The 21,705-nt window shown below is 38.8% G+C and overlaps 1 protein-coding gene across 1 annotated transcript in view; it reads right to left on the bottom strand.

The window, feature by feature from the left end:
* Positions 1–21,705, bottom strand: part of PTPN13 (protein tyrosine phosphatase non-receptor type 13) — a 133,191-nt gene that overhangs the window by 20,212 nt on the left and 91,274 nt on the right. Inside the window, exons 15-31 of the mRNA XM_030450537.1 lie at positions 21,549–21,687; positions 20,987–21,139; positions 19,449–19,631; positions 18,063–18,225; positions 13,167–13,590; positions 12,902–12,999; positions 11,140–11,193; positions 10,128–10,220; positions 8,694–8,801; positions 7,821–7,952; positions 6,987–7,453; positions 5,879–6,007; positions 3,844–3,937; positions 2,944–3,029; positions 2,251–2,413; positions 1,132–1,346; positions 944–1,042 (exon numbers count right to left, since the gene is read on the bottom strand). Of these exons, the coding sequence (XP_030306397.1) occupies positions 944–1,042; positions 1,132–1,346; positions 2,251–2,413; positions 2,944–3,029; positions 3,844–3,937; positions 5,879–6,007; positions 6,987–7,453; positions 7,821–7,952; positions 8,694–8,801; positions 10,128–10,220; positions 11,140–11,193; positions 12,902–12,999; positions 13,167–13,590; positions 18,063–18,225; positions 19,449–19,631; positions 20,987–21,139; positions 21,549–21,687 (2,800 nt within the window). The remainder of the gene's footprint in view (positions 1–943; positions 1,043–1,131; positions 1,347–2,250; positions 2,414–2,943; positions 3,030–3,843; positions 3,938–5,878; positions 6,008–6,986; positions 7,454–7,820; positions 7,953–8,693; positions 8,802–10,127; positions 10,221–11,139; positions 11,194–12,901; positions 13,000–13,166; positions 13,591–18,062; positions 18,226–19,448; positions 19,632–20,986; positions 21,140–21,548; positions 21,688–21,705) is intronic.

A 21,705-nucleotide genomic window follows, 5' to 3' on the forward strand; every position in this document is an offset into this window, starting at 1 on the left:
ACAAAAACTATGTAATGTATTCTGACTGGAGACTGTTCAGCCAAGTCTGGGCTGGGTGAGGGCCAGTCCAGACAACAGCTTTGCTCCTTACAATGGGGTGAGAAAAGCAACAGTCCCAAAGTCTAACTCTGCCAGGGGAGCAATGGGAACCTTTATATAAGGTTTATAAGGAATGCCCATGTGGTCATTTGTGGCCACCTAGGACTGGCCCAAGAGGAAGGATCATCTGGACACAGCAAGATCCTTGAGAGGAAATATTCTTCCCTCTCTCTCTCTTCTCTCTCTTTCTCTCAACAGACTTTCCAAATCTTTACCAGATCACTTCATATTGCTGTCCTTCAAATAAAATTTTCTACTTGCACCTGACTGTTCGTGGTTAGACTTCATTCTTGTAGGATCTGAATGTTATTTTAACCACAAGCTGGATCATAAAACCCTCCACATTCTCTTTTGCTGAAATGCATTTCCATTTCTCCCAAATATCCCAAAATAGCCTTCTGATTTTCAATTTACTTATTGGAGCATTTTGAAAATACTCTTTGTGAAACCTCTGATTTCCAGTAAGTAAATATGGCAGCTTCTTCCCTGGTTTTACATGCACCAGACCATTCTGTAGTACACAGAATATTCTTCATATGTATTGCAAAAATATCCACATTCTAGTTGAAATCAACGTCAAACCACAGGGCTAGAAGGAAGCCATTAAGCCAATGTCCAATATCTTAATTCACAAAATGGAGGGGGCAGTTATTAAAGCTCTGCATTCTTTTCCTATTTCCAGGAAATCCGTAGCATAGTTCTGAGGGATTTACTATAAGAACCAGGTTTATAAGAGCACCTTTCCATCTGCATCTTGCATTTAACTAACCCACCTATCAGATCAAATAAAGGAACCTTCAAAGAGCAATTGAAAAAAAAAATAATCACATGCCATAAACCTTACCAACAAAGAAGGATCGATGTCTGGTAGTACACCAGATGGTGGCCGACAAAGGAAAAGAGAGACTTCTGGAGATGTTCCCCTCAGAGCAGAGATGACTTCCTATGGCCACAGTGGGATTCATTATTAGATGCAGACCCCCAAGACTTGCAGAAATACCCTAACATGAGTTTCACTACTAAGACACAAACCTGCTGGGATAAACCCTTTAGTGATGCCCCATTCACTTTCAGAATGACATCTCCAACTTCTATCTGCCCACTTTCTGCAGCAGGCTGCCCAGGGAAGAGCTTTTTCACTCTCACAATAGTTGAGCCCAGTTGCTCTGGGGTAAGGTTATCTTCACGGCAGAAACTGAACCCAAGGCCTGAGCTATTCTTCAGCAGCTTTACCTCAAATGTGTTCTCTGCAAAAGAAACATTAACTTATTATTTCCTAGAGCATGCTGGCAGTGAAACAAAAAGTTGCTAGCCCTCTTACTCCAGGCATGATAATGCACACTCTCTTCACGACAGTGTTCTTCCACTTTAGTGAACATTATCTAAAAGACCCTTTCAAGTTAAAGAGGACAAAGCTGATCCTCTCAAGTATGCCAACACCCACACTATACAGAAATCCATGCTGTCTCCAAAATACTGTTCTCCAGGAAGCCCATTAAGGAGACTGTTAAAGCAGAGTGACACAACCATTCGGGCCATTGATCAGACACTAGTGAGAGCAGCAAATGCAGTTCCTGGCAGACAGGATAAATCCCATTCAGGAAGACCCAAAGGTATCTGCAGTGGTTTCCCCATCTGGGTAGGCTTCCCTCCACTTTCACAGGTCTCCAGCAAGAGAAGCTGAAATGCGCCAACTTCTAGTCAGCTACACAAAACCTTCTTTTCTCTTTATCCAGTTCTTCATGTCTTCTCTTACCTTGACAGGAACAGCAGGACCTACAGAAGCTCTCTTTTAGATATGAGTATTTTAAATCTCCTTTGCATGCCTTAGCAGTTATAGAGATACCAGCACTGCTTTTACTCCAATCTAGCTACAGCCCTGGCCTGCTGAAATTGGGTCATAACCAGGAACACCAAGAGAAAAAACAGTTATTTACAGTTACTAAACAAAGTTACCAAGATGTGAAAGGATATCTTAACAACAAACACAACAGCACAAAGCAAGAGACTGACTGCCTTACACACAGGAATTCGGTATAGATTCCTACCATCTTTCTTCTATCTTTCTATTCTACAGGATTCTTGAAGAAAAATATTATAAAAGCTAAAGGATGATTTGAAAGTTCTGACAATCTTCCTACATGACCTGACCTGCAGTGACAAAGCTGTAATCTTTGTCATTTGTAGTTTTTGTTGCTGCTTTCTCCTGTGGCTCATATTGCCCAACCTGATCTGGAGGCGTGCACTGTGGAGTTACAGGAGCATGAACCTTGGCCACAGAAAGCTGACCTTTTTCCAGAAGCAGATGCACCACCTAAAGAGATGGAATATTCTCCAGTTAACTGGCAATGGTTATTGAGATAGCATAGCCTAGAGTACATATATTTTTCCTAACTTGTCAGTGTCCTAATTTTTACAGCAGCAAACTTTACAGACACCTCCCTCCCCATGCATCCTCCATTTGTTCTTTATTTTAAGAGCTGTGACAACCTCCAAAATACAGTAATGGACTTGCAAGATACTTGCCAACACAGCTACAACCCGTGCACCAAGGCTTCCTCTCTGTGAAGCCCGGGGACAAGGAGAAACCAATTCCAGGCAGACCTCTCACCCACATACAGAACCAGAATTTCATTCCATGCAGACCTCTCATCCACACATACAACCAGAATTTCATTATGGTGGGCAACGAGACTTAAGACTCAGTAAGTGAGGGAGCCTAAGCAAGCACACCTAAAGCAGCCAGGATAGTGGGGAGAATTCCAGTCTTCAGGTTTCTTTGTCTGTTTTCACTCATGAAGATGTGGCTTACCACATGTAGGAGGAGAATCAGTAGCTGCTTACCTGCCCAGTGTTTCTCAGTGTTTCAACAGCTTGCTTATGGGTAGCACCTTCCAAACTAATTCCATTGACAGAGAGCACACGGTCACCTACAAATGATGGAATTATAATTTGAGAAAAGGTAGGCAGAACATTATCTATAAAACACATACGATGCACAGAAACCTTCAAGTCTCGGCTAACAAGGATAGTTATTGAAGAAAGTTCTCCCTCCCCTGTACACTCTTTTAAGAAGAGAATTTTGCAACTAAACTACACAACTGGACTCAATGATCTTGAAGATCTTTTCCAATCTAAATAATTCTATGGAATGACCCTGTGTCAAAGCTAGTGTTAACCATCAGAATGATAGCCCGCCACAAAGCTCGGACTGCTTATTAAAAACAAAATCATAGACTACATTGGGAATTATCACATCAGTGGAGAATGTGGCCTGGCTTACAAACAAGAAAAGCTGTTACAATTACAGCAGTTTTCTCTATGGAACTGCCCAGCATGCCAAGCAAGAAGGCCACAAATAATCCAAAGCCCTATCTCTCCATCACTGAGCAGAGAAATATTCTCCACTAAGACAGGCTACATTAGGAAAAAAATGAAGTAAAATCCTGCAGCCTATCTCCTATTTTCTCCTTCCATAGTCTCAAAGCAATTTCCTTTTGGTTCTGCAGCTGTTCTACACTTTTTTATTTTTTTTAATCGCTTGTAGAATTAGCTGTCAAGGCAATATGTAAAGTGAAAACTCCAAATGCTTGGAAAAAACCAGCTCTTCCTCTCAGTGAAAAAGGTACAACGGAAAGCAAATCAAGTTCCTAGCTTCTGGGTCACAGTGTACTGTGAAGTCCAACACAGTTTTCTGCCTTTTTTTCACATTAATAGTCGCAACTGAAAGACCTGAAATCCTACCTTTTTCTATTCTGCCATCTGCTTCAGCTGCTCCCTTAGGAATAATTGCTTTCACATAAATACCACCATGCCTTATGCTGGTATTTACACCGCCCTAGATGGAAAGCAAAAATAGGATGTTAGGTTTTTTTCAGTTAGATTAAAAACACTTGGTAATTAAACACAGTGACACACAAGGTAAAACGTACTGGGGACGCATGCCTTTACTACTGGCATGAAAGAAGAACAGCCAAACTACCAAACCTGAAATGTTTTACATAAAGCATGTTTCCACAGTCATGCAATTTATTACAAATGAAACTGGGGTGGGAAGATTGTAAAAAATTGGTGTATCACAATGCAAACACACCCAAAAGAAATAAATGTCCTTCAGCAGAAACGTATCTGCATCATGCCAGATTTTACATGCTTGTGGAGTACCAAAGCTGAGAGATATGTGAGAGCACAGCATGCCAAGGCAGAAGATGTATATTCATGCAGTGTCCTACTCCAATACACCTTCTCTGATGTACGAGGAAACTAAGGACTGCTGCTTTCTCTTAGCTCATGTAAGTTTGAAGGTCTGACCTGAAAAAAATCTGCTCCAGATTAAATAGCATTGGTTTGGGAGGACCTTAGATTTTCTGCTTATTGCAGGAGGAGGTGGACTAAAAATGATCTTTAGGAAGCCTTTTCCAAACCAAATCATTCTATGATTCTGGCTCACTGCTGCACTGTCAGTACTTCTCCATAAGCTCAGAGGGAAGAGGGAGACCAACAGTGTATTAATGCTGACTCCCAAAGCACAGACAGTATTCTATGTGAAAATTTAAAATACAGAGCTAATTATACACTTAGTTTCACATGGCTCAGGATGGCAGTGGGAGAGGATGAAAAAGAAAAGTTAAATGAAGATGCCATTGGTCACCGTTTAAGAGAGACACTGGTTGGCATCTTCTAATGTTTTCTACAAAGTCAATGCATGCATACAGCAGGCTTGATCATATTCAGTAACCAACTCCTGCTGAATCTTTGTTCCCTTGGCTATTTCTGGCTGTCTCAAGTCAGAATCATAGAATAATTTGGGTTGGAAGGGACCTCTAAAGCTCATCTAGTCCAACCCCCCTGCAGTAAGCAGGGACACCCTCAACTGGATCAGGTTGGTCAGAGCCTCCTCAAGCCTCACCTTGAAGCTTGACAAAGCAATAGGGAACAGACTTTGCATATACTGGGATGCTAAAATATTAGAATTTCATTCTGCTCCCGTTACAATACACTCCCCATATATATGAAAAGAGTGCTAGGTCTGCAAATTAGCATTCCACCAATGTGCCTAGCCATATGGCCACAGAAATCATATTTGAATATTAATACATAAGAAGTTATGCTTGATCACAAGAACAGGAGCAGTGAATAATGTGTGCATCTCGGTTATGATTCTTTTCTTCCCTGGAATGCCACTCTGCAGTATGTCAGGTCCTAAGTGAACTACCTTCAAAATTTTATAGCCCAAAGAGAAATTAGTACACTAAAAATACATATATTTTTTCTTATATTGCAAGAAAGCAGGGTCAGCCATGTCATATTTGGACTTTAGCAGTTTTTTGCTTTCTGACTTATCCAGCAGAGGGAGAAGACTGAACATAGTATGTACGAGTGAAGGTGCACAGATACTCTTAAGTAACACTACAGCTTTCCACTGCATGGCACTGTCTATGGCCAGTCTTATTTCTGTCACTTGTCAATTTGCCACAAGGTAGCCAGGTACAAAACCCACTTTGCTTTCTGTACTCACAAAGCAGTAACTGTGGTAAGATTCTATTCTGGGACTTCACCATAAACCAAGAAACATAAATTACTTGAAGGCCAGATGACAAGAAAGGGGATATAAAACAGTATTACTTTCTAGCTTTGTTAAGACTAATTACACATCAGTAAAAATGTATATTTAACAGTGACTCTACAACTTATTTTGCTTCCTTGTAATTAAGCAATTTAATGGGTTGCTGGGAGTAGAGAAAAAGAGAAAACATCTAAAAACCTTGTCAAACAGTACCGTGACACTTATTCCCAAGCTGTTATCTTTTTTGGCTAGTTCAACCTCAAAGATATCTCCAGGTTTAAGAAGTGTTGCAGTAATATTTTTAGAATTCATTTTGTTTGCTGTATTCACTGAGGAAGATTCCTTTATTAAAAACAAAACAAAACAAGCAAAAAAACAAAAAAACCCACACCACAAAACAAACAAACAAAAACAAAAAACAAACAAGACAAAAAGAGAGAATGATTTGCTGTTAGAAGTTTTGTTCAGACCATAACGGGTGTCTTTCAGTCAGATGTAGTTAAAAGGAGTCCAATGGCAAAGTACCAATTAGTAAGACTCATAAAGCTTTAATTCTTCCATTGCTGCCATTGAACATGTTTAGCACAGAAATATGCGTGGCCTTCAGAAAACAGAAATTTCAGTTTTATAGCAATCTAGGGTCAGATGGATTAATTTTCAGAACCTGCCACAACTTGACTGAATCACCTCCATCTGCTAAAAAGAGCAATTGCTGGAAGTTAGGAATTAATTGGTAGTACTTGCCATTTGGGAAAGGTGAAGCAGCAAGCTGTCTGTGTTCAGAGCATGGCTCACTGCTGAATTTCACCATACAGTAGTTGTTTTCCATGGATTAGATCACTTCAAAAAGACAATGAGTTCTGCTGCTACTCACTCCAGAAGCATCACTACTACTTTAATCTAGGGAGATACTTAATTCATCTGCCAGGTGAATAAATGTACCTCTAGAGGTGGTCACAAGACCATAGGGCAAACATACACAACTGAAAGGTTTTCTACAGAATCAGCAAATGTGCTACACACTCAACCCAAAGTGGGTAAGGAAGGCATGCCCATCTCATGACACTGGAAAGCTGGGAAGATGTTTCCAGTGACAGGAGTGATTTTCTCCATTTATTTTGCACAAAATCACTGAACTAATAGAAATTAGCTACTAGTATTTGCCATTAGAAGGATTAGCTGCAGGCTAGGATGTCCATCCTCCACAGCCTTTCACCTTATTTCCATCCACAGTCAGCTATTTCACTATAATATAGCCACTACAGTAGTGACTATAGGTTACTATTACACTGATGGGAAATACTCATGAAATACACTATGCCTTTTTAGCTGGCTGTTGCTCCAGGCTGCTGGAATAAGTTGCTTCATCCATGTCAGAATCCCCTCGGTCAGAATATTCCATGGACTCCACTACCCCAGGCTTTTTATTTCTTGCTCGAGCACTGTCAGATGAGGATCTTCTCTTTTCATTCATTTTAGAAAGCCCAAACTGGGAATCACAGTAATGCTGAGGTTCCTGCTGGGCTCTGTCACTTGCATGTTTGCCCAAGGAGCTGGCCAGCTGACTCTGAGACATGTTGGCACTCTCAGTTTGGGAATCCTGGGAGCTCATGCTTCCATCTCGCTTGCCTCCTGACAAACCAGACAAACTCCCTGAAACAGGCCTCTGGTGACCACGGGACTGGTCATGTTCTTCTGAAGAGGACTCCACTTCATTGTCCTGCATTGGTGATGGCCTCCTTAAATAACCCACAGTTCCATTACTGATGTGTGTAGAGTTAGATGATGCTGAAAACCAGGACACAAGACAGTCATCAGTGCTGGTAACATCTTATCTGCAGTGTGACACAAATTTCTCTGCTTATAACCACCTAAGGTCTCACTCCTATTATGTGGAACACTTTATAATGCAACTTTGGTGTGGCTCACCAAAGGTTACTACAACACACTTCTTCCTTCAGTTTCAGAACACAATTTCAAGAATATACTAGCTAGGGTTGCTTACAGAAGTGCAACTCTGTTATGGCTCTCTCAGTTGATTAGAGTAATAATTTTAAAGAAACAAAATACTTTACAAAAGGTGTTAGAGAATATAGAGTGCTCAAACTTAAAGAACAAGTCTTTCGTAATAAGGAATGGATATTTATCTCTGTACCTTTGGATAGCTTATCCTTGGGCTGAGAGATAACAAGTGTCACATCTTCAGGAGCATTCTCCAGAATTTCTAATGCAGCATGGTGGCTGACGCCTTCCAAACTTGTGCTATTTACAGATATTAGGCGGTGTCCTGCACAAAAGCGTTTGTTCAGATACAATCTAACATCTACATTTTTATCCATCAATGAGAATGTGGAGTACAGGTCTGAAAATCTCTATACAATCCATGGATTAAAAATTACTAATATTTAAGTGATGCTGGAATAGAGAACTCTAAAATTAAAAATAAAGCAAAGCAAAGCAAACCAAAAAGACCAAACCGAACCACATGAACTGGTTATTAATATTTTCTCTTTTTAAACTTGCTAAACCTTACAGTATTAGGATTTCTACCTTCCTGTCTGCCGTAAGAAAAACAGATGCAAAACCAAAAATCAAGGTAAATAATCAGTGCAGTTAAAGGCACAGACTAAAATAGAAACATGAAAACAAGTATTATGTAATTTTTTTTTTCCCTCACACCCACCCATCCCTCACACCACTATAGCAGCTGTACGGTTACATCCATTTTTCAAAACCATAGCACAGACATGCAAGTTTTAAAAATCTGAAATTACAAAGCATTCATAGAGATAAAACCAATTAAAGTCCTTATCTTTATATGTTACTTTAATTTTCTCATACTTCAAGTTTTATCATTTTTAATTTGACTCAAATGTATCTTCTTCTTGTATAGTTGAACAAAGAGCAGTTTTTATAAATTATCCAGAAGGTATCTGAAGGTCAGCATATGTAAGGGACTGACACCTGCAGCCATAGGTGGAAACGGTACTACATATGTGTTTGGACTCTTCTTATTTACAATACTTACCTGGCTTGAGAGATCCCTCCAAATCAGCTGGCCCTCCAGGAGTAACTGAATGAATAAAAATTCCCAGATCAAGTTTCCCAGTTTTCTCTCCACCAACTATTTGAAAGCCTAATAAAAAAAAGGCCCAAGGCAGGCAAAAACATTAGTGATCAAGCAGCAAACAAACACAATGCAAGTCTATATTTCAGAACTGACAAAAACTTAATAATTCTCATAAATGATAAAATAAAAGAATATGTATTGAATAAGTCTATATGAAGGCAAATGCTAAGGTTTTTTTGATCAAGCTTTATTACATTCTCTATTTTTGAGGAAGTGATTCTTATTCTGTCTAGCTGGCTTCCCAGAAAACTCCAGCAAAGACTACAGAAGTCAACTGTGGTAAAAGAAACACATGACACTAAATGTACATTTGCGAACCAGATGAAATGTAATTTCTCTTACTTAAAGAAATCTAGTTTTCTCTATTGTTAGATGTTTCATCTATATGCTTGACCTTGGTCTCAAGGATGGAGATTTTCAATTCCTTGTTTTCTTTTGATACTTTTAATCTATTTCTGCTAATTCTACCAGATAAACCTGGAAAGGTTGTTCATGATACAAAAAAAACAAATAGAGGATATCATTCTTTGCTATTTTAGCTAAAACAGCAAAGTACCACAGATGGCACAATGAAGAAAAAGAATAAATGGTACATTTAATGTGAATTTCTTTTCTTTTTGGTCAATTCTCAAGTTAGGGTGCATAACACTAAATATTATTGTCTTGTAGGCATTTTCCTCTCTTCAAATTTACACAATAAACCCATTTCGAATGACAGACACTTCCATAAGGCCACTTCAGAGACCCTCCTGAAAGCACAATACTGACATCGAATTATTCATTACTCATATAGGGAAAAAAATTATGTAGCTTTCTGAAAAAACCCTGCAGTAAAGGAAGTAGTGGAATGCAAACATCTTGTCTTCTAGGCTTCTTAAATCTCAAATGAGAGTTCCATCTGGTGATATTGTAAGAGTTAGAAAAACACTCCACAATTAACTCATAATGGCTTAATAAAGTGGGGGTTTTTTGTTTTGTTTTTGTTTAAAGCCTTTAAGCCTTCAGCTGTGAGGCAACAACATAGGCAAAAATCACGCACCTGAAAACACAGACCAACTTGAGAGGGCAATTTTTAGGATAACTAGTTCACAATACAAATATTACCCTACACTTATAATACAGAAAAACTGAGAAACAGATTTGCTTCAGATCACTTGAAAAATCAGTAGCAGGTGCTATCAAGTAAGTCCAGGCTTAAATGCCTTCAAAATTCAGCTGTCTGCACTGTTTTCCTCAGTCCTGCAATAAATGCTTAAATACAGATTAGAAAACTTTGGTATGTTTTCAGCTTCTAAGAAAATCCATGACAATAACAATTTTAAAGCCACTTACCTAAGCCAAATTTTTCATCCTTTTTCAAGTTCACCAAAGTTATTTCTCTTTCTGGTGAGGCTACTCTGTTCTGTGCTGTTTGCAGAGAGTCAACTGAAAAGCCAAGATTTCATCATCAGACACTACATGAATGTTTCCCTTCAGGTTTGCCTTTAGTTCTATTCCATTGAGAAATATTACTTCAAATATTATAACTAACTCCCATTTTTAGCAGTTCCAATTCTTCTGTTCTTCCTAAGCATCTAGCCTTGCTTTTTTGCATTACAATATAACCCAGATCTCAAATTTTCAAACTTATTCTTCTCAGTTCAGCAAAGTATTTAAATGTGTATTTACGTCCTCTGCTCAGATAGACAGGATGTATGCAGGGTGGTAAAAGTGAAACTTTAGCTTACCATATGAAGTTACTACAAGATTACTCAGAGAGATCTTTTAATGGTAGTCCTTCATTAAAAAACAACCAACATTAGAAATTTCTATTAAAAACTTTCTTGTTTATTTTTTTTTCCTTATTTGCAACCCCACAGGCTGCTGGTTCTGCCTATTTCAAAATCTGAACACCCTCACAATCAATTGATGTGTCTCTTGTTCAGCCTGAAGTAGGTACAGGCACTTGAGAGACAGCAGGAGAATGATTTGGGAAAAAATAAATCTTCTGAAACTTCAGAAAATGCCACCCTACTGGAGTCTGGAGTTTTGTTCACTCTGACCACCAAATTGAGACATAGGGGAAATGAGTTTTAAAGAGCATGGTATATTAGGTAAAAGCACCCACCAAGTCTCAAACTAAAAGGACACTGTTCACATTTGAAAAATACTACACACAGATGTCAAAATCTCCCTCGAGAAGCAATCCAAAAGAAATACTGGGAGTTGTGTTAAGGAAAATGTCCTATCCAACTAACTGATAGTTATTTAAGAATAGCAAAGAAACAAGACAGGTGGAAACTGATATGTACTTCACACAATGACTGAATTAATTCCACAGGCATATTATTTATCAACTTACTGCTCTCTTTTAACAGTGTTGATGACGGCAGATTTCCTGAAGAATCCATGCTAATGCCTGCAACATGAATGTCATGAATGTTACACTGTCATCCTTTTTTTTTTTTTTAAATACAAGAGCAATCAAAAAGTATTTCAGACTTTAAACAGTTTTTACACGAGCTCATTCACAGTATCAGATTACTTATTTTAAAAATGAATAAACATGAACATAGTTTTGGATTAGCAAATGCAAATTAGTCATGTACCTGTGGTTTGAGGTTCAGGTAGCTCATGCAAACACAGAGAATTAAAGAAAGGACAGAGGCTTAGCCTTCACAGCCACTGTTAACTTGAGATAAAAATTAATAGCTCTTTAAGACATTAAGTTAAAGACTAGATTTTCTAATAGCACTGGATGAACATGCTTAACCTAGTAAACCAACACAACAGGAGTTTCGTAAGACTTTGTACAATAAAAAATAAAATTGCTGCAATAACAAAGTATTTGAACTAAGTATTTCTACTTGCATTAGTTTGCATATAAGACCAGATTTTCTTTGGAACGATCAATGCCAATCAAATATGGTTGTACTTTGAAGGGCATAAAGTAATGAAGTAATAAATAAATGTACAACACTACAAAAGTAAATGAGGTCAGATAATACAGGCTGCTTAGTAATGCAGTCCTGGCTTTTCCAAAGCCCTGAACTCTGAAGTTTTAGCTGATGACTCTCATCATGCAAAGAATGCTGCTCCCTCACACAGCTAATGTAATTCAGCAGGACTTTCTGATATGTAACTTAAGATTCTCATGCCCTGGTTTCCAGTGCCACGGAAGCAGATGTGCTAAGTGTCTATATGTCACATTGGGTTTTTTGTTGTTCAGGGGTTTTTGTGAGCTTGTTTATACCAGTCCCCATAAAGTTAACCTTTGTAACTAATTAGTAATTTAATATTAAACAAAAGCAAAGCAATAAAAGCAAGCTAAGGCTGCAAATGCTTCAGTCATTTTATTTCCTATTATTATAACAGGGAACCTCCTATAACCAAAAACTGATGACATCCAGATATTAAAAAAATAATGTAATACTACCCAATAATGTAATACCCCTGCCATTTTCAGTCTATTTAGATGCTTTGAATTTTTTTTAGGTGAACTCTGTCTACTTACTGAATAGTAAGACCATTTGTGTGCAATTCTATCCTAGTCAAGAAAATGGATTAAGTGCATCTAACAGCTCATTACAAGAGTAGTGTTGTCATGCAATACAAAAAAATGTTATCTAATTTATTATATCCAAATGAAATGAAACGAGAAAGAACAGTGCAGCTACTGCTCAAGAGTTACAGACCAATAGCTAGTTTATGCCACAATGATTCCACTTCCAAAAATCACTCCCTGCACCTTTTTTCCAAGGAACACTAAAAAAGTTCAAACTGGCTGTGAAGACTAGAAATTATTAGAAGATCCATACAATAAAATGGCACTCTGAAGTGACAAAATGGAAGATGTTTTCTGGATCAGCGTTTACTCTCAAATACTAATACTTTGCACACTTGTGTATAAACAGGTGTGTCCAAAGGAGGGTTATTTTTTTAAAAATTAATTGCAACAATTACGCTGGAATAATAGGCAATTGGCCTGGATTATGGTAACATGTAATACTCTGCTTCCTTTTTCAAATCAAAGTATTGCCATCAATAAACAAATACATCAAAGCATTAGACCCAAAGCAATTTCAGAGCTTAGTTAGTAAATAGAGTAAGAATTTTTGCATGCTGACCTACAACATAGGCTTGACCAGTATCTTCAACAGACGATGAGTCAGATTCGTTTTTCATTCTTTCAGGGCTTCTACTTACACCTGCATGAGATTTTGAACTTAAAGGGGAGAAGGAGAGAAGGGGAACCAGACAGAGGGAAGAGGAAGTTGGGAGAGGGAAGGATCAATGTAATAAAATAATGGTATGAATAATAAATCAAAACTGTTGCAAAATGTACATTGATTGTACACAAAGATATTGCAGGGCAGTCAGAGAGACTCTTACTTGCTCTGTTTTAATGCTCCTGCTGCTGATCCAGAATCAAATTTTGGCATTTGCTGAAAGACTCTGCCCATTATGTCTTCTATCTTTTTGGGGGAAGAGTCCAAAGCAGTAATAATATTTTTCCTTGGGGAGTGTACTGATATGTGGCTCTGACTCAGGTCATGAAATGACTTGCTCATAACCCTGGGTCTTTCCTCCCATGGAGTCTTCTCGTTCTTGTCCTTTGAAGAGCCAGGGACTGGTTGGAAGAGCGAGAGCTCAGAGCAGGACAGTCTCTTCAGAATCTCTGCTTGAACAGACAGAGGTCGTACAGCAAGTCGGTTCAAAGTGCTGCTGGCCAGGCTACCAGTACTGATTGCTCGTCCCAAGTTGAAACCTTTGACAGAGTCCACATGAAGGTTTAGGCTCCTAAATGAAGCCCTTTCTGTGGATTTTTTTTAACAAAAAAACAAACAAGTGTAAGTTATACAGCAGAGCTAGAGTGACCACCTTGTGTAAAGCAAACATTTTTGAGCACAAAGCATATTTTCTCTAGATGCTCAGCAGCATGCAAGATCATCAGGTACATGTAAACAACTAGCGTGTAGTTTGCCCAGGAAGCAAAGGATGGAGTTGATGGGATTATACTAATCTGACAATGTCCTGAGCTGAAGTCCAAAAACATAGAATAGAAGAATATTTATTCCCTTAATAGTATGAAACTCCTATTCCCTGCTAAACTGCTGTTCCTTATATACATGCACATCATTTCTTTCTGCAAAGCAATATCCTCAAGCCAAGTGACGTATGCTTCCTTTAAACATGTTCCTACAAGCCTTTTCCAGACTCCACCCCTACACTGTGAGATCCTACAAAACTTCCATTGATTACTTAGTTTTTGTCAGATGAGTCCCTGACATACACTACAGCTACAGAGTAGAGGGGCTGGGCAGCATGGCTGCCTGGCTGGAGTGCATCAGTTCATTCAGATGCACTTGTGAACTTCCCCTACCAGAAACATCTCAAATTCTTTGGCACAGAAGAGAAAGTATTGACTGGGGTTAGCCACACTTCTTGACTCACATACTGGGAATTCTTCAAGCAGCAGATAGAGACAGGTTTTGGTTTGTAATGAAATTCCTACCAGCTGAGTGGTGGGAACTGTTGGGGTGGATGTTCTTTGCTGGAAGCAAATGCCAGATAATACAACTTATCCCAACACTCGTAATTCAGAACAAAGCTGAGCCAGACTCACATCTACTAGCCTGCCTCCTGAGGCTAGCAGTTAAGTTCCTGTGGCTTGACTCTTGTACAGAAACTTGATAAACTGTAGCAATATGATTGCTGCTTAGAATCTGAACTGCTCATAAACATAACCCATGTCTTGGAGTAGTATCCCAGGGAAGTCTGAGGAAAAGCAATTCTCAACTGCATATAGGGTTAACTTGTTGTTATTTTATTTTTTTTTTACCTCCATCATACAGCTAGGAAAAAAGCTGCTTTACAAAGCTGCACTTTTCAGAAAGAAAATGCTTGCCATTCCAAAAGACATTCCTTCCTCCAATATCTGGGGAAGGAATTAACTGCAACAGTACCTTCATTAACTCATGCTTTCTAACAGGCATACAGATCTGGAAACCAGGATGTCGTGTGGGACAGTATCAAATGCTTTGCATAAGTCAAGGTAGATGATGTCAGTTGCTCTTCCCTCATCTACTGATGCTGTGACCCCATCATAAAAGGCCACCAAATTTGTCAAGAAGGATATTGTCGTTGGTTGGTTGTCACCAACCACTTTCACATGTACCTTAGAAGAGCCTCCAGGAGAATCTGCTCCATGACCTTGCTGGGCAACACAGAAGAGACTGACTGGCCTGTAGTTCCTGGGGGTTTTTCTCTCCTTCCCTTTCAGACAGTGGAGATTATGTTCTCCATTTTCCAGTCCGTGGAAACTCCACCAGACTGCCATGACTTTTCAAATGTAATAGAAAGCAACTTTGCAACTTCATCTGCCAGTTCCCTAGGTGGCACAGATGGATCTCATCAGGTCCCATGGACTTATGCACTTTAAGGTTCTTTAGGTAGTCTCAGGCTCCTCTTCTCCTACAGCGAGTGTTTCTTTCTTCTTCCTGTCTCTACCTATGCCTTCTTTGACTTAAGTGGTGTGGTCAGAGCCCTTGGCGGTGAAGACTGAGGAAAAAAAAACCTCAGCCTCCTTCATATTCTGTGTGACAAGGTCTCCAGTTTCCTTCTGGAGACGGTCCATGTTTTCCCTAGTCTGCCTCATATCACCGATGTACCTGCAGAAACCCTTCTTTATAACCCTTGATGTCCCTTGCCAGGTTTAATTCTATCTGAGCTTCAGATTTCCCAGGCTGCTCAGACAACTTCTTTGTACTCCTCCCAGGATACTTCTCCCTGCTCCCAACCTCTGAAGGTTTTTTACTCTTTTTACATGGAAGAGTATCCAGGAGCTCCTTGTTCATCCATGCAGGTCTCCTGGCATTCTTGCCTGCCTTCCTCTTTCTTGGGATGAACTGCTCTTGGGCTTGAGGGAGGTGATCTTTGAATATTGACCATACTTCTTGGGCTCCTCTCCTCACCACGAGGATTTTATCCCATGATATCCTACCAGACAAATCCCTGAAGAGGTCAAAATCTGCTCTCCTGAAGTCCAAGGTACTGAGCTTGCTGCACATTTCTCATGCTATAGCTTATCTACTTTCTTACGCACCATAAAAAAGTGCTATTACTTTTCCTTTGGTTTTTTGTTTTGTTTTTTCCTTTTTCTTTTTTTTTGTTTGTTCATTTTTTTTAACTTTGTGTCTTACCTGTTTCTATTCATGCAGAGAGAATATTATTCAAGAGACCTTTTACTTTCCAAGCCCTAATTTTTTTCTACTGGATTTGCATGTTTTAAAATGTTTTCTTCCAGATTCCTAAAGACTTTGTGAAACAAGTGAAAAAACCATGTCATGGTACCTCACAGGAGCTATAAAGCACTCTCCCTTATGCCTCCCTCCTCTGTTGCTATGTTCTCTGAAAATCTGTTCACTGCCACTATGTCTGCCAGGCCTTTTCCCTTGTCTCAAAATATTTTCTCCATTCATTGGCTGAAATCAAGGTGAGTCTTGTAAGTCTGTTTTTCTAAAGATATAATGTTCTGAAGTCTGTTATTCCACCCCACAAAAACTGCAAGCACTACAGGCACATGCTTGTGTTTTCTGTGCTGCTAACCCAGAATCAGTCCTTAAGTCTGGAACCTTCAAAATGTGCCCTTACTGCAGTGATTAGCCTTGAGTTAGTAATATTATCACTTGCCCTCTGTTTACTATTTTTCCAAGTGCCTCCAGCCACCAGTTTTTACTGACAACTTAAGGGCTCCAGAAAAAAAAATAAATCGATGCTTCTGAAGGCAAAGGATAGCATTTCCCAAATACTGCCTGGGATCTCATGGCTCTAATAGAAGAAAAGCAGTACTTATGATTAATATGGTAATTTGACTAGCTGCTTCATTATTGTTTTCTCTTATCTGTATTATAATACCTTTTCTTTATAAAAATATTACACTAGCAAGTCTATTTCTATAAGCATATAGAAAGCATACGCAGGAAAGAGAAACATGGCTGATCAATTTGTATCACTAAAGTTATGAAAAAACCAAACTTTTTGCTTTAATTGTTTTTGCTTTTAAACTGTAATGGGATTAACCACACTACTGATCTATTTGCTTGTCATTATGAATGACTGATGAAACTGGACACCTCTGCATTCAAGTGATCTGCACTGCAAAGAAGCAAACTATTTAATTTTCCAGACTCCCAAAGCATAACACACACTGCATCTGTAAGAGCAACCAAGTTAGCCTAGCCAAGAAAATTATTCATGTACTGCTTCAGGATAAACAAGCACTAAGGTAGGGAATGGCAGAAAGGCTTCAAGTCACTTCATCCTATTTCTTTGCACTCTGTTGGCTGAGCCCAACAGAACAGAATACAGTCTGCATAGTTGTCACATGCATTTCCCCAGCCCCCCCCCTTTTTTTTTTATTAAATGAAGATCATAGTCTCCACAGGAATGGAAATCAAATTCCATCCCAGCTTCAATAGTGTAACTCTGGATTAACAGTAACTGGAATGCAGACAGATAAAAATAGGGAACAAAGCAAGAATAAGCAGGCAGACTGACCAAAACATCACTGCCAGGATTTGCTGAAGGACAGCCAGACAGTAAGCTCTGCTCCAAATAGTGAAGAAATTAGTAGAGGGATTTTTCAATGGCTGCATTCTCTAGTTAACATTTTCCATTTGGAAAATTTTATATAGCAATATAAAATTTAAAATTTCAATCTAAAAATCCTTTACATTTTATATTATACACCCAAATTAAATGTCAATTCTGAAGAAGACTAACTAGCAACAGTGTTGTTCCTTCCTAGGTCCACCAAACATTAAGTGGAGTAAAGACAGCTGGCAGATGCAGCATCATGAAATGCTACCTACTGCATTTGCGCTCACATGATCACAGCATTTTATCTATAATTTGACATTACCAAACCAATTTATCTCACATTAAGCAGAAGGTAAAAATCCTCTTATTGAAATACCTTTGAGCTCTTTCTGAAAAAAACAAAAGCCATTAATCAAATGAGAAAGACCTATTAGTGAACTATTTTTAGATTTGTTCTAGTGAAGATGTTGTGTGCCAACTCTGTGTAATGACAACTCTTTTTTTTCCCCTTAAACAAAACCTGAACTAACTTAATTAGTAGATTCTCCTAATAATATAAACCCTTCAAATGAAGAGCTACTAGTATGTAGTAGGCAGCAGAATTACTGAAGCTCAAGTTCAGTTTTTCCCTGTATCACAACACATACAGATTACTATTAAACACCAACACAGAATCACAGTCCTTACCAATGTCCTGAGTGTCTTGGTTGCTTTGTCTGGTTCTCATCTGTAGTTGGAACTTATGCTGAGAAGAGCAGAGATGCAAAAGGTATTGGCAAGTCTTACTATTGTCAGTCTGAAATGCATGTTTGATACCATCTGATGTGTTCTGCAAAGTTATTTTCTTCTTCTACGTGATACAGAAAGAAAAAAAGTTTAAGATTATTTCTTTTGGCCTACAAGTTATTTTAGATTTGCTTGCACATTCAAACATTTCTGAAGCAAAATGCACTGACATGAAAAGATTTCTGGTAACGCAGGAGTTGAAAGTAATTGAGATTTACAATGTAGCACTTTAAAGCTACTTCTGTGCCAGCTGATATGGTACTTCATTATTCTTTAATCTGTCTCTGTACTGTAAAGTGCTAACTAGTGTTATTACATTTTGTTATTACATTTATTAATGTTATTACATTTTTTATTGCATTGTTTTAACATTTTGCAGGACAGGGTTTTCAATAGCCTCTAAGAAAGTAACCAGGGGTGCTGCCATTCTATGATAAACAACTAGATGCTCATCTTACTATGAAAACTATCAGTTAATGTTCCAGGTCTTTAACTACCATTCTAAATAATTTTTAAACTTCAGTTTACCAATTCTAGTTAGAATTCTATCACAAATGAAACAGGTTGTAGCTTTTCAGTAAGGTATTAGACAGTTCCAAGTACTATTCTTAATACCTGTACAGAGGCATGCATTTGAAGCTCAATACCTAATTAAAAACTGATCCATGATCACCATATTAAGGTGCCCCCACTACAGTTGTCTGGTATTGTCCACATTAAGTGTCAGTTCCTGTCATTCATTATTGTTTAACTTAACTACTCTTGGAAATAAAACAACTTTAAAGCAACGTAGGTAGATCCCCTAGTTACACTGAGTATTGGCATTTGCCAGTACCTAGTCCTCTAATGCAGAAGTCTAACCCTGGTGTTCCTTCACTACCCATGTTCCACATGGCAGCATGGGAACATTGTCCAGAAATGCAATAAATGGGCAGTGCTGCTCCCCATGCCAAAAGCCCTTGATCTATCTTCGTAATAGCCCTTTCCTTAGAAGGCAGGGAAGCCATGTTTCACATCAATACAGAGCTCTCAAAATGCAGATGCTGAACTCTCTTCTGAGGAAGGAACCTGAGCAGCAGAGAACGCAAGCTAAGAAAAAAACCAATAAAAAATAATAAAAGCTTCAAAACACATATTTCAATCTCACAATATAACACAGCCACAAAAAATGTAGTCAGATTATGCTGCAAAGCAGCAACTTAATTTGCAAAAATAGTAGATACACAAACCCAGTGGAGATGCAAATCTATACCATAAAAACTGAGGAAATAATGAGACCCGACTTACACTGAAAGAGATTTTCTTTGTCTCTCTCCATGGGAAGCGCAGTACAGGTGTGCGGGCACCATTGTGAACTTCAAAAATAACAACTCCTTTGGAGCACACTCCCAGAAGGATACCTGTTTGGGATCTCTTCTCTGGCAACACATGGTGAAGGTGAACTCCATATTCTGTGAGCCTCTGGCATAACTGTACAGATCAGTGCAACAAAAGTTCTAAGAATATGAATTTAAGACTATTACAAGTTTTTATATGTATCTATAAATATTTTCATTACTTCATATATAGCTATAAGGATGGATGGATATTAGATCAAAAAGATTCCTTGGCCTGGTGATTCCACTTATGTGCATTACAGATGTTACAACAGAAAACCATCAGTTGCTCTAGAAGGTTGTAAGTCTAGTATCTTTTCACCTGCCTAATACTACAGCAAATGAACCTAGCATTTATTCAAATCAAACAATGAAAGCATGAAACAAGAATGCTTGTGAGTAGACTGAACTTGCACAAACCAACTCTTGGCAAAAATCTGTAACTAGCCAGATGCACTTGTTATTGACACATTTCTTAAACACAGAATTAGACTGACACTTCAATTCTGTGATCACATCAAGACATTCTAACCTCCAAAAGATGCAGCTTCACACACTGTGAGCTCCCAGTCATTGATTCCTGCTTCCTCTTTAGCAGTGGTGTAAAGGATTGATGAAATGAACCAAAATAGGAAATCTAGTTGCTCTTCCCACCCTCAGTTAGAGTAAGTTCAGATGGAATCAAGTCCCGTACATTTGTTCTCTGTGGTCGTTATAAGAACACTTTTGGGAAACTAGCAACAGCCTGAGAAGGGGCAAAGTCGGTGGGGGACTCTTCCATCACAAAGATGCCGAGCAACTCCTAAGGATTATCCAGTGTCACAGCAGCAAATCCTCACCCACTGAGCTCGTTTGCAGCCATTGTATCATGGCAGGGCACGATCATTATCTCATGAGCAACAGCAGCAAAACCTGTAATTACATCTCTTAACAGATCCTTTTAGAATAAACCAGACATATCTGTGACTATAGTTTTCCTATCATCTTACATAGAACTTTCACAGGGAAGTCCGCTTGGTAATGCTTCTGGCTTGCTTCATACCAAGCATCACAAACAGCTGGAGCTGTAACAAAAGCTTATCATTATTTAGGTTGTTGTTTTTTCTTTTCTCAACAGAAAGAACATAGGGAATGCAGGGTCTGCTGTCTCATATTCACAGCTTCCTTTAGAGAAAACAGAAGGATCAGTAATTGCTTTTAACTACTTTGAGCTAAAGCAGGAAGACTACTGACTGGGAGAAAAAGTGAAAAGACTTCCTTCTCATCTATCACAATTTCCTTTCACTTGTATTGATGTGTCTTTTAGGAAGATCTTTTCAGACTTCCTCTTTTCAGGGTTATTCAGAATCCAAGCTGTTTTCCTGGGCTTTTCCTTCTGAAGTTCAGGCACTCACATTCCCACCAGTAGCTTATTAAGTCACAGAAGGAAGCAAACTGCTGCCCACTTACCTTCAAAAATTCTAACTCTGTTTCTTTTTCAGATGCACCCACGTAAGTGCTATGCAACTTTGGCAGCTCTTCCTTGATGTAGGACAAATCTAGTTTCTCCACCACTCTAGCTGGGACATAGTGTTCTAGTCTGAAATATGACACGCCATGCACCTACAACATGAAACATTTTTGTGATAGCATCTCCATATACTATACTAGGAGCATGAAAAAGCATAAACATTCATTTCACTGAGAATTATACATTAGAACTGAGTAAGGATGGGGATTCAGAATCTCAAACCTGACCCAAACCTTCATTTTACATATGGTATCTTCCTGCTGAAGCATGACTCTACTTCCACTGAAAACAAAGGGTTCAACCCCCAGATCTTCAACTAGATTCTGCAACAGGGCTATGTTAAGACTTTAAGGAAACTTGCCCACAGCAAAAAATCCCAACAGCATATTAGCTGAGCTTCCAGTCCAGAGCAGAGCTGTGAACCATCTGTGACAGCTCACAGTTTATTCTTTAATGAAGCAGCAAGAACACAGTTTCTCAAAAGTGAAATTGTTAGTGTACCTCTGCCTGGTAATCTCCATACTCAGCTTGGAGAGCTAGGGATGCTAATAATAAGGCTGTCTCATCATCACAGTGTATCCTGCCTTCAAGGATGTCCTTCCGCAGCTGTAGATAATACTGGTGACAGGTCAGTGTATGCCTAGAACAAGAAAAGAAA

This window comes from Calypte anna, chromosome 4B, assembly GCF_003957555.1.
Source record: "Calypte anna isolate BGI_N300 chromosome 4B, bCalAnn1_v1.p, whole genome shotgun sequence".
Classification (NCBI taxonomy): Eukaryota; Metazoa; Chordata; class Aves; order Apodiformes; family Trochilidae; genus Calypte; species Calypte anna.